This window comes from Nothoprocta perdicaria, unplaced genomic scaffold, assembly GCF_003342845.1.
Source record: "Nothoprocta perdicaria isolate Ctin4 unplaced genomic scaffold, notPer1 scaffold_9, whole genome shotgun sequence".
Classification (NCBI taxonomy): domain Eukaryota; kingdom Metazoa; phylum Chordata; class Aves; order Tinamiformes; family Tinamidae; genus Nothoprocta; species Nothoprocta perdicaria.
Window position 1 is genome coordinate 6,721,123 of NW_020456198.1, and position 13,179 is coordinate 6,734,301.

At 40.1% G+C, this 13,179-nt stretch overlaps 1 protein-coding gene across 1 annotated transcript; it reads right to left on the reverse strand.

Annotated features, from left to right (window-relative positions):
- Positions 1 to 9,961: 9,961 nt before the first annotated feature.
- LSM3 (LSM3 homolog, U6 small nuclear RNA and mRNA degradation associated) lies at positions 9,962 to 13,169 on the reverse strand. Its single transcript, XM_026052723.1, has 4 exons — positions 13,147 to 13,169; positions 12,669 to 12,779; positions 11,549 to 11,644; positions 9,962 to 11,206 (listed from the first exon to the last, which is right to left on the reverse strand). The coding sequence occupies exons 1-4, from the start codon at positions 13,165 to 13,167 to the stop codon at positions 11,126 to 11,128; spliced, it is 309 nt and encodes a 102-aa protein (XP_025908508.1). The 5' UTR covers positions 13,168 to 13,169; the 3' UTR covers positions 9,962 to 11,125.
- Between the last annotated feature and the right edge of the window lie 10 nt (positions 13,170 to 13,179).

Consider the following 13,179-nt stretch of genomic DNA (forward strand, 5'->3'; position numbering starts at 1 on the left):
ACTTGAACTTTACAGCAATAGGATCAATCACTATCAGCTCTCTGTAAAGAAAGAGATTGTGTTATTCAGGACAGATTAAAAAGTAGTCTCTTAAATATCTATATAAATATTAGCCTTCTATCTTTTTAAAATAAAACCTTCCAGTGTGTCTCAAAACTGAAACATATTTTCTATGAACATGACTCACTTTTTCTTGCCTTTGTGCACCAGCTTCTTCAATGCTACCAGTGGAAGCAGTGACCATGGACTCACGGGGAGGGCACTACTGGGCTCTGTGATTTAAAAGAACATTTTTTGGAGGATAGCACCGTACCCTGTTTGGAACTCTGCCTCTGCTCAGCACCTCAACCTGAACAAAATGCTTGACTGCAATACTCTCTTTTCCTCATATGAGAGATAAACCAGAAAATAGCTCATAACCTTCTTCGTAAATGCTCTCAGGTATATGAATGAAGCATTCCTCCTTCCCTTGCTATTGCCTTCCTTCAGAGGCTTTCTTTCTGAAAGATATGCTGGGTTATGCTGAATGTTGCAACTAATCAGCAGTCTAAAAACAATCAAAAAGGCCCTAGTCCAAGGTCAGCATGACCTGTAGTAACTGCCTCTGCTGCTCTTCCACACACACCGAGTATTCACAGGCACCCAACACAACTCCCTAGTGTGACTGAATTGTAAAAAATGAGATAAGACGAAGCCTGTTGCCCTAAACTTACTGCTCAAAGGGCACAAAACACTAAGTTCATTCCAACGTATAAAGAACATTTATTTGGAGAAATCTCTGGCAAAGAATCCCATAGAGATTAACCCTCGCTTCTCTGGATGCCATTGCTAGATGCAGAGACCTCCAGATTGCTCCAGAAATGAGCAGTTTCTAGAAGCAGAAAGCACTCACATAAGTTCCTCATATAACCATGCAGCTCATAAACACGAGCCACACTGAAGGAAACAGTTATGCAACAGGGCCCCATGGAAGAGAAAAAAATGCTCAAGGCAAGTTGGCCGCTTACATCATGTATTTCCACGCTCTGTTTACCATCTTTTTTCTATAGGAATCTCACAGCTCTACTGCCTAAGACACGGGTGAATAGCTTCTGATGAAATAATAAAAAAACACAAAAAATGTTTTTGAATATTCACCTTAAATTTCCACCATTTTTTTTTTTTTAAAGTCACATATGTAGCTGATTTTTTTAATGTCTAGACCCTAATAAGCTACATACGAGGAGTGGGGATATCTTCTATATGCTCCTTGTGATCTGTGTTTTGCGACTGCATTTTCTTCCATTTCCACTTCTGAATTGTCTCTAAAATACTTTTGCTTTCTATCTCTACAGTGTTAAAGAGGTGAATCTCAGACCTCTGTGCTTCACTAAGGGGCTCTGATGCCATTTTAAGTAGTAACTTAAAGAGCACTTTTTGCTGTTGCAGTGCTGGCTGAAGCAGCAGCTTCTGTTTCCTCCTTCCAGCAGTGAATTAGATGAAGAAACCAATTCAGGTTAAAGATCCTTTCCCCATATAACTGGCCCTGCACCACACAGCAACAATAACAGAAGGCTCTGCTGGACATGAAAGGGAGATCGGGGAGCAGGGAAGAAAAGATACATGGGCAGGAAAAGCCTGAGAATTGCCCTAAAAGCCCCACTATCACAGAGCTGCAAACCCAAGGATCTACCTCTGAAACAAGCCAGTTCTTAGAGATACCATCTCACTAGATTTTGCCTGAAAGGAGGGCTATCTCCAGCCTAGGGAAAAAGCTGGATTTTTGCAGCTTGTCTGAACACAAATAGGAGTAAAAGGCCTGCAGAGCCAAGACAGGTTGCAAAGCAGATGCACTTAAAAAACACAATACTCAAAATATTCAAGAAGGACTCGAAAAAAAAGAGGCAGAGAGACAGGAATCTGCTGACTGAAGGATCATGCAGAACTCAGGGACACTGCATAGAGCAGTTGGAGAGAGACACCAGTTTTAAAAAACAAAGGCAGAGCCCAGACAGAAATGAGGAGCTCTGAAAGAGCTCCAAGAAAATGCAAGTGGGAGATAAAAGCAGGGAACAGCTCATACAAAAATTAAGTTTTCAAATATTTGGATATTCTTTGCACTCAGAACTCCATGGCTTTACAAAATCAGCAGTCATTTAACACTTATCAGAAATGAGAACCCTAAAGCACCTTAACACAGTGCAATTGCTAATGCTATAGGCATGACTTCCTTTATTCGAAGGTCGAATAAGGGGGTGGACAATCAGTCCAAAGGGTGCTCTGCAACACCTTCCTTCCAGCACATCTTTGCATCCATAACACTCTCACTCACTCTGTGTGTGTCTGGGGTTTTCCCTGCAAGCTCTAAAACCAGGCAAGTCTAATTTCTAATAAAAACAGATTTAGGATAATAGTACATACATGTACAGGATATCTAATTCCAGGCATTTCTTCTCCTACTGAGCATTTTGGAGCATAAGACCACGAAGGGTGCAGAGAAAGGGGAGCTTCTTGCTTGCTTTGTTGCTGGTGCTTTCCATGAGGCACGCATTTTTTTAGTTCACTTTTTTTTTGATTTAAAGGAAATCTGAATACTTCTTTACTGATTTACAAAGGCAAAGCTGAGCACTCCTTTTCATCTGCAAGACCTCAAACTTTGAGTGCAGCTTGTCAAAAATTAAAAACAACACATCACTGTAATAGCATTTGTTGCACGACGTCAATGGCTGCGCATTCCATCTTTCTTTGATCATATGTCAGCATCAGATCCATGTGACTTCCCCTGACCACGTACTACCTCATTAAGGTCTCCCATGGCACATGAATTTACAGTGAACATTGAAAATTAAATCTAAACCTAGTACATGCCAAGATGAAGAAACAACGTGATCTAGAAGGAGCTCCCCCTTCTTATAAACTGTGAGACTGTAATGCTGTTTTTCAAACCTTTCTATGATGCTTTCCCTCTGATGCCTAACATATTCCTCTGAATATTTGTACCATCATGGTAGCCAACATATTATGAACAATATCCATCTGATAGCTCACCATCTTATACTGCTGCTGGTTGAATCCACCATTTCTTGTATTTTCACATTGTATGGAAAAGGTGAAAGACAAACTTGCTGCTGCTTCTCATTGCTTGCACTAGAATCTTTCACATAATAAATCTCATACGTGACCTCCCTTTTAGCATGAGGATCAGAGGAGAAAACCTGTTAAATTCTCCAATCACTACAGCAGAGCAGTGCCCTGCTTTTCATCAGGGCATCACGAACATGAGGAAAGTCATGTGCCTGTCATTTCTCCTACCAGCACGTTGAGATTATCATCAGATCAAAAATGCAGCTGCAGTCTGCGTGGGTGGTTTTAAGAGATTTGCTTCATGTGGCAGAATTAGGATGTCCATTGATTGCAACTTTATTGGACATTTCTTCCATGAGATCAATGCAATGTCTATAGAAGCTTCAACGTGCAGATGCTCGCCAAGCACTCATTGATGCTTGTGATTGCTCTCCCTTTTCTAATTATTTATGAATAGAGGAGAAAGGAAAAGAGAAAGCCAATTCCATCAGCTACAAAAAAAAGTACATACTGTGGTTGAGAAAGAACTTACTAGCTGTAGGCTACAAAATAAGGGAAAAGTCAGGACGATGAGGTCAGTGGTTTTGTTTACTTTGTTAAAAAATCAAATTGGACAGTAACTTTATGGAATCAGGTATAGGAATTGCGACCTTTTCAATGGAATCCAAGACTGAGACATAGGCATACTGAAGGAATCAGGAGTTAGCGACGTTACTGGTCCAAGAACCAGCAAATCTGCTTTCTTGAGTGATTCTAGCCCTTTTGGGTGGGGATGGATAATGTTCTCTGCCCTGAACAGCAGAATCAGAGTCGTTTTTCTTTTTTGGGGGGTAGGAGGGTATAAAAACAAGGCACAAAACAGTGCTCACCCTCTTTTGAGGGCTGTGCATCAAAGCCCTGCAAGGTAAGAGCAAGATGCAGACATAACTGCTCGGGAAGACTCCCTGCAGGGATGTCAGTGCTTCACAAGAAGCTTTGTGATCCTTCTCTGGGACAATCGCACTAAAATTCAGAGAAAACCACAAGAATGAGCAAAATAGACTATAACTGTATATTCAGTACCTGACAGATCACATGTTGTGGAATGTTACAGTCAGGAGACTGCACACGTGCGAGGGAAAAATCATTGTATAAGCACCAGATTGCCTCAGGGAAGAAAAAAAAATAGCTATGACAGCTGGCTCCAGGATTGAGAACAGGGGACAAACATCTCCTACGGTATCCATAGGATGCTGTGAACCTGGAAGCTGCGTGTGAATAGCAATGCTGGGTTTAGGTTGGTTGAAAAGATATTTGCAGAGAATGAAGGAATGCAGGACAAATAAGTTCTAAAGGCTTAAAATTTAATCATGAGGAAAATCTCCATTAGCTGCTACTGAGATTAGAGCTTCTGTTTTATGGAGCAGGCAGCCCTTATAGAGAAACAACTTCCGTTTGCTTGAATTACAGCAAGAGGTAGCAATAATGATAGGCAACTTTAATAAAATTTATAAGAATTACATTTAATTGAAATAGCAAGTTTATTCTCCTGGGCTGCAGTGGAACTTTGGATCTCTTGCTTTATTTATAAGCAGCACCTTGCCCAATACAAATGTGGCTTGGAGGAATGCATTACAAGTGTAGAACAAATCAAATTAGCTCTTAGATGTTATCTGTTGATATCTCCTTTCTCCCTCAGACTTTTGTCAATCACTGGAATGCAACATCTGGCCAGCTGGAGAGGCAACCGTTTTACTAAAATGTCCTAAAAAGAGGTGCAACAGGATGCATTATGGCATAGTGTTTCACTGCAGCCCCTACGGGGCAGGATGAACTAACAGCAGTTTCCCCCAGCAAGAGCAAGGTACGTCTGCCTGCCTAACCTGTGTCACCTTCACAGCATAGAAGACTAAAGACATTAGTTGTTAAGGATGAGTACAACAAAGTGAGAATCATCTCTCGGAGAATAACTTAAAGGGAAAAAAAATCAAGATTTAGAGGACCATTTGCTTGTTTCAACTTTCATTATGCCATTGAAATGTAAAGGCCCCAGAAGAATTCGGTAATACATTCAATGATGACAACAATTAATATTACAATTTAACTTTTTTTAAATTATAATCTACAATTTTTAAGTTAAGAGTTTAGAACAAAGTACTTTTTTTCTACTGCAAAGGGCAAAGATTGTTTTCAGGATTTTTTTTGTGTGTGATTTCCATAAGACAGTTTTCTTCCCTAACACTTCAGCAGATCAGGCAACAACAAATGAAATTTACTGTAGCAGGACTGCCACAACTGTGAGTTCTGTTAGATAGTGGAGGAGCTTGTGAGTCATTTAATAAACTGTACCCTTGCTAGCAGAGATTTCTCCTTACCAAAAACACAGCGATGCTTCCATGCAACAGCCAAGTACTGTGAGAAAGGAGCAAAACCAAACCAAACACATGGCCTCCTTTAGAGGCTACAATTGATGCAGTAACACAGCAGAGTTTACTGAGCCAGGGCTGCCACTTGTCAAACAGGGAACTCTCTACAACACAAAGACACTGCTAAAAGCTCCTTGCTCAAATCTGTTAGAAACAGACAGGGCAAAGCATTAGATCCTTTACTGCAGAGAGCAACCACGTCCTAAGAGAGGCTTTTCAGTGACATGAACCAGACTGATCCAAATCATATCTATCCAGCATAGACAGACATAGGTCTTTTAATTCAAAAGGTAGCTTTAAAAGCTTGAACAAATTTTACCCTTAAAACTAAAGAGAAACTAGAAAGGCATTGTGCCTAGTTAGAAAGGCATTAATTACCTGAAGTATCAAGCAAAGGTATTTTTTGATCTAAATGCTTAATGCAGATTGAGCTTGCCAAAGCTTTTGGAACTATACCAGTTTTCAGAAATTATTTTCTGTTGCCACATAAATACTTGCTTTTGCTTCACAAATGAGGAAATTTTTCTCTTCCATTTAAACTTTATGCCATCTCTTACCTTTGCAATTAATACAAATAAGTACCACATGACTAAGGAATAACGTACAGATTCTGGATCAAATAACATCCTTCTAATGCTTACAAAGCACTTATATTTGAATATTCTGATCTCTTTCAAACATGTCCGTACACTCCTTCAGTAGGTAAATCTCCACATTTACCAAGGACTACAAACAGGAAAACATTACTAAAAAATAAACCCCAAACAAACTAAAAACCCAACCACCCCCACGATCAGTCGTTACCCAACTCTTTCAAAGGCTTATGCGGTGATTTCTGTAATAGCTTGTCCACCCACACAGACAGTCAGCATGTCTGCTCCTCCACTGTTGCAGGCAGTCACATCATAAACCAATCAAATGCCATTGTAAAACTGAATAGGCTTTTTGGCCTAAGTTTCCAAAATTTGGGAGTGGGCCTCTCTCCCATTCAAACTAATTTGGGTAACAATGAAAAAATTCCCTCATAAAGAGGGTTTCTGACTACAGCTTTTTCCGTCAGTGATTCTTGTTTTCCGCTCCAACCCACATCATCTATTCTCTTCCTTCCACCCATTCTTCCCCCCTCCCCATGCAAAGACAGGCTTAGACACCGCGCTTCAATTTTCTGTACAAACTTCCTATTTTTCTTTGCCATTCTTTTTGTTTAATATGTGAAAGCGGCTTCCTGTTTAGAAACATTGGAGCCCTACACCCTCAGTAATGATGTATTCAACCCATCGATGATCTTGGCATGAATGCCTTAAACCCTAATAAGCCTGATGGGACTTTCTGTACATGTTATCATCAAGCCCAAAAAACAATGCACAGAATTTGTTGTCCTGCACTGAATCATGCTCCCTGTCTAATGAGAATTCTAAGGGCTAGCTTCTTTCTCTTAAATATTTCAAACCATACATTTCTAATGCCTACAAAATATGAACAGAAACACCAGGAGACCACAGTGTCCTGTTAAGGAATTCCCAGCACGAACAACCCTATTCTGCTTTTTGAACCCTCAGTCTCTGCACAAATCTACACTTAAGCTCACAGTGCTCAAGTCTTTGTGGAACTTAAGTGATATCCAAACTCTCCCCTTGTCTGACTAGAGGACAGGTATGAAATGCAGGACATAATCTCTGCTTGGCTAAATACGAACTATAACAAATATATAAACTGAATATTTAATGTAGGACCTTACTCTTTTGCTCAAGTAGGTAGATTTATGAAAAAGTAATTTCCAGAGATTCAGATGGAAAGCAGATTTAGTGAAAATAGACTGAGATACTTGTCACTTCAAGAGTTAAATAGACATAAATTTATATATGCAGCTTGTTTCCCTGGTGAATTTTAACTTCAAGGGTAAAGTTCTCCAGTGAAGTTACTGGACACTCACATGTATAGTGAGCACATGGATCAATGGACACAGAAACAGTCTTGGGTAGTTTGCTGTTCATCTTCAAGCAATACTCAGCAGCAAAGTGGTTAATGCCACTTTACTCTAAGTGCTGCAACTTTTCAGCTAATGCTGTTAGCAAAATCGCTAATCTGGATTTCATGTATTTTGAATCTGACAATGCAAAACACACATATTCTTTTACTTTAACTCTTCCTGAGATTTGGTCTGTGCCCACATAAACATCAAAACATATTTTGCTCTTTACTTAAGAGTGAGCAGCAGAGTTAATTTAGAACTGTCAGCAAGTGCCATCCTAATTAGAAACAAATGACTAATTGTACAACTACAGGGCCTGTTGACACAGGCCACATACATCAAAGTCAGGCAAAGCAAGACACGCTTGAATCGGAGGAAACACAGCACCATCTAGTGCTGTGCATGTGCTCGAGATGCAAAAAACAAGTGACTCCACAGGCAGTCAACACTCAGAAAAGTCCAACTACCAGCACTTAATTCTAAAAAATTGATAAGAAAAGAGCTGCTGAGTCAAGAGGTTGCAGTCATAGCAGAAATTCTTTAAAGAAGACAATAAACTGTAAACGTTTATTGTCACCATCTGCCATCTATTCTGTGCCCCCACCTCTCCACCCCAAAATAAACCAGTCCAAAAGGATGACTAAAGAGATGCAAGTGGACAGCTACCAGAAATAAAGGGCACTCTTTAAAAGGCCAAGTCTACAGGAAATTCTGGCAGGCTAGAAACAAATAGGTTGGAAGGTATTTGAGGAATCTCTCAAAAAGCAAAAAAAAAAAAATTGATAAATTTCTTATCAAACACTAGGAGTGGAAAGCTTGACAGAGTAAGGCCAAGAGATGATCAAAGAATAGAAAGGTCAGGAAACATGTAACTACAGCAGAAGATCTGATTTTTTTAATTTTAATACATATTTATGTGGGAGAAGGGTACGGTGAAGTGTAGGCAATCTGAGAACTCACTCAAATTGTAAAGTAAGGCATGTTACTGGACAAATTAGCAGGACAAAAAGTCTTTATGAACAGACAGTAAATATCCAAGAACTCTGTTAGAAAAAAAAACCCAACAACTCATGACCATCATGCAATAACTTCTCATTTAAAACATCCAGAAAATTGAAGTGACTGCTTAAAAAAAAATAAATCTAGACACTGTGGACTAGAAAGTATGACCTCTGTTTCAGGAATGCCTGCAGTCTATAGTACAAAATTCCTGGCGACATAGATAAATGTGTTACATGTGCCAATGTGGCACGAATAAAGGGAATTTATATCACATATCTCTATTAGCACCTTCAAAGAATCTAAAAGAAATCATTAACAGTCCTACGCATGAATTGCTGAAAGGCAGCTGACAAGATCTGACAAGATCAATGACTGGACAAACTAAACTGTAGTCGCATAAGACTGAAGAATCTTCAGATAAAAAATTGCTTAGGAGAGACCAAGCAGTAAATCATGGTCATACATGGTCAGTGTCCACGGCAAATTCTCCTAGCACTTGGTGTGATTTGTACTACAGTCTATTTCATTTAACAATCTTAGGTCTCCTGAAAAGAGGGAGCAGACAGTGAGGTGACAGTTTACTGTCAACTTACCACTCAGCAACTTACCAGAAGCAAGTAGACAAAGTAATGGAAGAGAAATCCATTCTCTACTTCCCCAGACCTGCAGATACCTAGAAGCTGAGGGACTAGCACTGCTTGATAACCCAGTTCTTCCCTTTCCCTTTGTGTTTACTCTGGCTTTCCCTATAGCGGGTGACAAGAAGTAAGGATAACAGAAGACAGGATGATACCCATTTCCAGGAAGGAACATGTCTCAGCATCAGGACCCTTCTCCGAACATGCAGGTTTATGAACACTGGTAAAGGAATTAAACCTTCTTGAGCCTGAAAGGCTCCTTGACAACATGGCATCCTAGGAACTGATGAGATACGATCATGGCCTGCGAGTGCCTTCACCCTAGCCCTGATCTCCTTCAAGGGAGGATGGCATCCTAGAGGGGAGCCTGCGAAATCACTGGACATGTGCTCTTTATTTAGACCCAACTGAAGTAGTAAGCTGTACAGGTGCTTTTTTCATTGAATAAAGAGGACAATACAACAGCATCATGGATTTTTTTTTTTAATAAAAATAAATTTTGCACGTGTAGAGGAATGGAGTGACTTGTTGCTTTGTTTACAATGTGGTGCAAGGAATATGCTATACGGTCTCTTCGTGACACTCTCCTTCCCCCCCAACCTACTAAAAATAATTATTAATATAGTATAGTATATATTATATACTATATTAGTTCTCAGCTAAAGCATCACCATTTCGGCTGCAGCTATTACTCCTATTTTTAAAAATGCACCCAAAACTAGAAGACATTACATTAGAATAACAAAGTATGGGTGCCCCTAGAACACAGAACAGATGATGTAGTGGCCCTTGCTGTCCTTATTGCAGAAGGAACAAAGCATAACTGCTCATCTTTCAAGGGTATATCTTTTTTTCCCCTCCTCTGGCAAGAGAAGAACTTGGCTTGGGGCTTTCTATGGTATAACTTGTATTCTTCACCTTTGTCACAAGCAACGGATATTCCAAGACAGGAAGGTTTTACTGCAGGAGAAGGTGCCACAAGAGCTGCTTTTGGTAACCAGACAGAGCATGCCTAAAAAGCTAAATAAAATTTAAGCTTTGTGTTAAGATCGTATTAGACATGTAGATGAATCTACATCTTTAATTACAGGTTTGCAAGATAGACTAAAGTATTCCACACCACAAGTTTATTCAAATCTTCTTCTCAAATAGGGGAAAAACTGCAAGCAGCATAAGCCTGAGAAACTGTACATTAAGACTGGTTTTGTTCAGGCTTCTACAGTACCTTTAGCAGAGATAAGACTGCTCATTAGCTGTGCTCCTTAAGAATTCAATGTATTCAAGAGTCAAAATCAGCTACAGTATCAAATGCAACGAACAACACAAACATCTGCATTCTCTGTTTACAGCATTTCTTACCACTCGTCTGCTAACAGAGCCACAAAAAATCATCTAACAATTTATTTTAAAAAAAAATCTTTAAGTATCTTAAGTGGAAGATACATATAGATACAACTATATAAAAATACTATCAGAATATGCATACAGGACTTAGATACATAACCAAAAATTATAACACTGTAGTTCGATACAGAACTGCTCCTAAAAAGGCCACAACCTGCAAGACTCAAATATTAGTAAGGGTAAAGATTAACACCACACACAAAAATATTACTACTTTCTCAAAAAGCAAGACTTGAGTACCACAACTTAATGTAGCGGTTCTATGAAAGTACATAATCTCTTCAACACAAAAACAGGACAAGTCAAAACTGAAAGATAAACCAAGTTTATTTAAAACAACAACAAAAAAGACACTGCTATTGCCAAGACTGCAAAACTGAAAGATTCTTTTACTGATGTGACAGACAGCTGCCTTACAGCAGTTACATTAATTCTGGGAAAACTAGGTTGTTTTACACCACTTCAACTGATTACATGTACTTTCAGTAGAACAAGTTGGCTCCCCTACCCTTCCCTCCCCTTCCCAAAATGACAGAAAATTCTATAAAAAAATGTACATAGAATTTTGAGATGCGTGATTGAAACAGGAACCATTGTCCAAAAGCCTGAAACCTTCCAACAAGGTTAAATCCTTTGTAGTTTCAGCCAACCCTCAATGGGGGAGCTACAAGCACAACGCCGTCACCTCTGACAAAGAGCATCGGAATATTCCTTTTGGTAGACTATGAAGAAGGAAAGAAAAGTTTACATTTACAAAGATATAGTTGACAGAACACACCTGATAAGCATATCACCAAATTCAATCACAAAAAGCACCTGAAACAGCTCCAAAAAAAGCAAACTTGATTTTACGATTCATTGGCATATTGAAGAGATAAGTACAATTAAATTTAAGTCTTGTGAACACTTGGTACTTCCATAAGAATATGCCTGAAATTTTTGTCAGACCTTGTCCCAACGAACAGCTAGCAGTATTTCAAATAGATAACATCATTCAGTTAAAAACAAACCACGACCACCAAACAGACCATCTTCCTACAGAATAAAGACACTGAAGTCCTTACTTTATAAATCTCTTCATATGTTTCTTCATCAATCTCTATTGTTGTTACAGTTTCTTCCACGTCCCCCAAAATCATATTTAGATGCTGATCATATGCCTGTAGGAATGAAGCTAGTTTATTATTTTTTGCAAAGTTCAAATACAAGCTCATTAAAATGAGAACTTTAGCAAAACCTGTGAGCAGAATTAGTTCAGCCTAATTCTGACTAAGATGTGCCACTACATTAACACAAAGTAGTATTAGTTACAGATAAAGTCTACAGTATAAATGCCAACAAACTGGTACTCAGCAGTGTGTACACACACAAAGAATTGCATATATATATATATTCACAGAAACACTCTTCCAAGAAACAGCTCTGAAGCTTTCAATCAAAACCCATATAAAAACCCTGACAGACACACTTAGCCTTGTCATTTGTTAGCACTAAATAAGCTATATATTCTTTGCGGCCAGTCCAGCCCTCCTGGGATTGATTGTTTGGGGCTAACTTAACAGACATGAAAGCTGTCAAAAAATTTAAATAAGAAAGTGTTTCACCTTCTAAAAATGTACTACAAACTATACTACACCCAGATCTTCTTCATGGATATGTCCTCATCACTGAGGTCCCAACTGGTTATTTTGCCCAACACAACACAGTACTCAGAAGGGATAACTGGCTCAATTGAATTAACGCTCAGAGTGCTTTACAAGGGGAAATCTGCATCATTTATGCTCATTTCATAAGCATACAAAGAGAGGCCAAAAGCAGTGGAAAGAATCACTTGGTGTCACACAAAAAATGAAGAAAAAGAAAATACACCTCTTGACTCTTTAGATTAGCAATTTTTTTTAAAGCTGATGGAGTAGCAAACAAAATGGATTTTGCTACTGCTGGCACATCAAAAGCATCTGCAAAATAAAGGGCTCATCTCCAGTCACAAAGAGGATCTTTAACTTATCTCCATTAAGCAGTTCTGCATTTCTTTTAGCCATGAGATAAAATGAAATGTGTTTCTGAACCATTACACAAGATAACCTGTAATATATATTCCTTCAACTGTACTACAAAGGTTACTACAGATGAATAATGCTTAGCTAGACAAGCTCTGCGGTGTCAGGAAACTAGTTTACTTACATGCAGTCTGCCTCTGAGCTCTCTGTCATTCCTCATTTTAACATAGATTCGCTCATCTAGACTGAGCCTGATGAGATCGAGGGGCTCCTCTACGGTATTTGTGGTTTGTTGCTGAAAAGCAAAAGAATAATGGTAATAATAACAGCACATTTAACCAGAAGAAGCCTGAACAAGTGGGTGGGCTGGGTAACACGCAGCCCTCGTGCCTCCAAGGCGCCGCACACGGGGCGGCCGCGCGGTCCGGAGCAGCCCCGGCCCTCACGGCCCCACCGGCCCCCGGCGCCATCTTACGGCGGCGCCCCCAGCCCAGGGGCTCCGTCCCCACGGGGGCCCGCGGCCCCGCGAGGCGCGGGAGGGAAGGAGGGCGCCTGGGCAGGGGCGGCGGGGGGAGCCGGGGCCGCGGCGGGGAAGGGGGGGCCGCGGCGGGGAAGGGGGGGCCGCGCCGCTGCCTCCCGCGCGGCGGGAAGGAGCCGCTCACCTGGTCCACCTCATCCGCCATCTTTCAAACCGC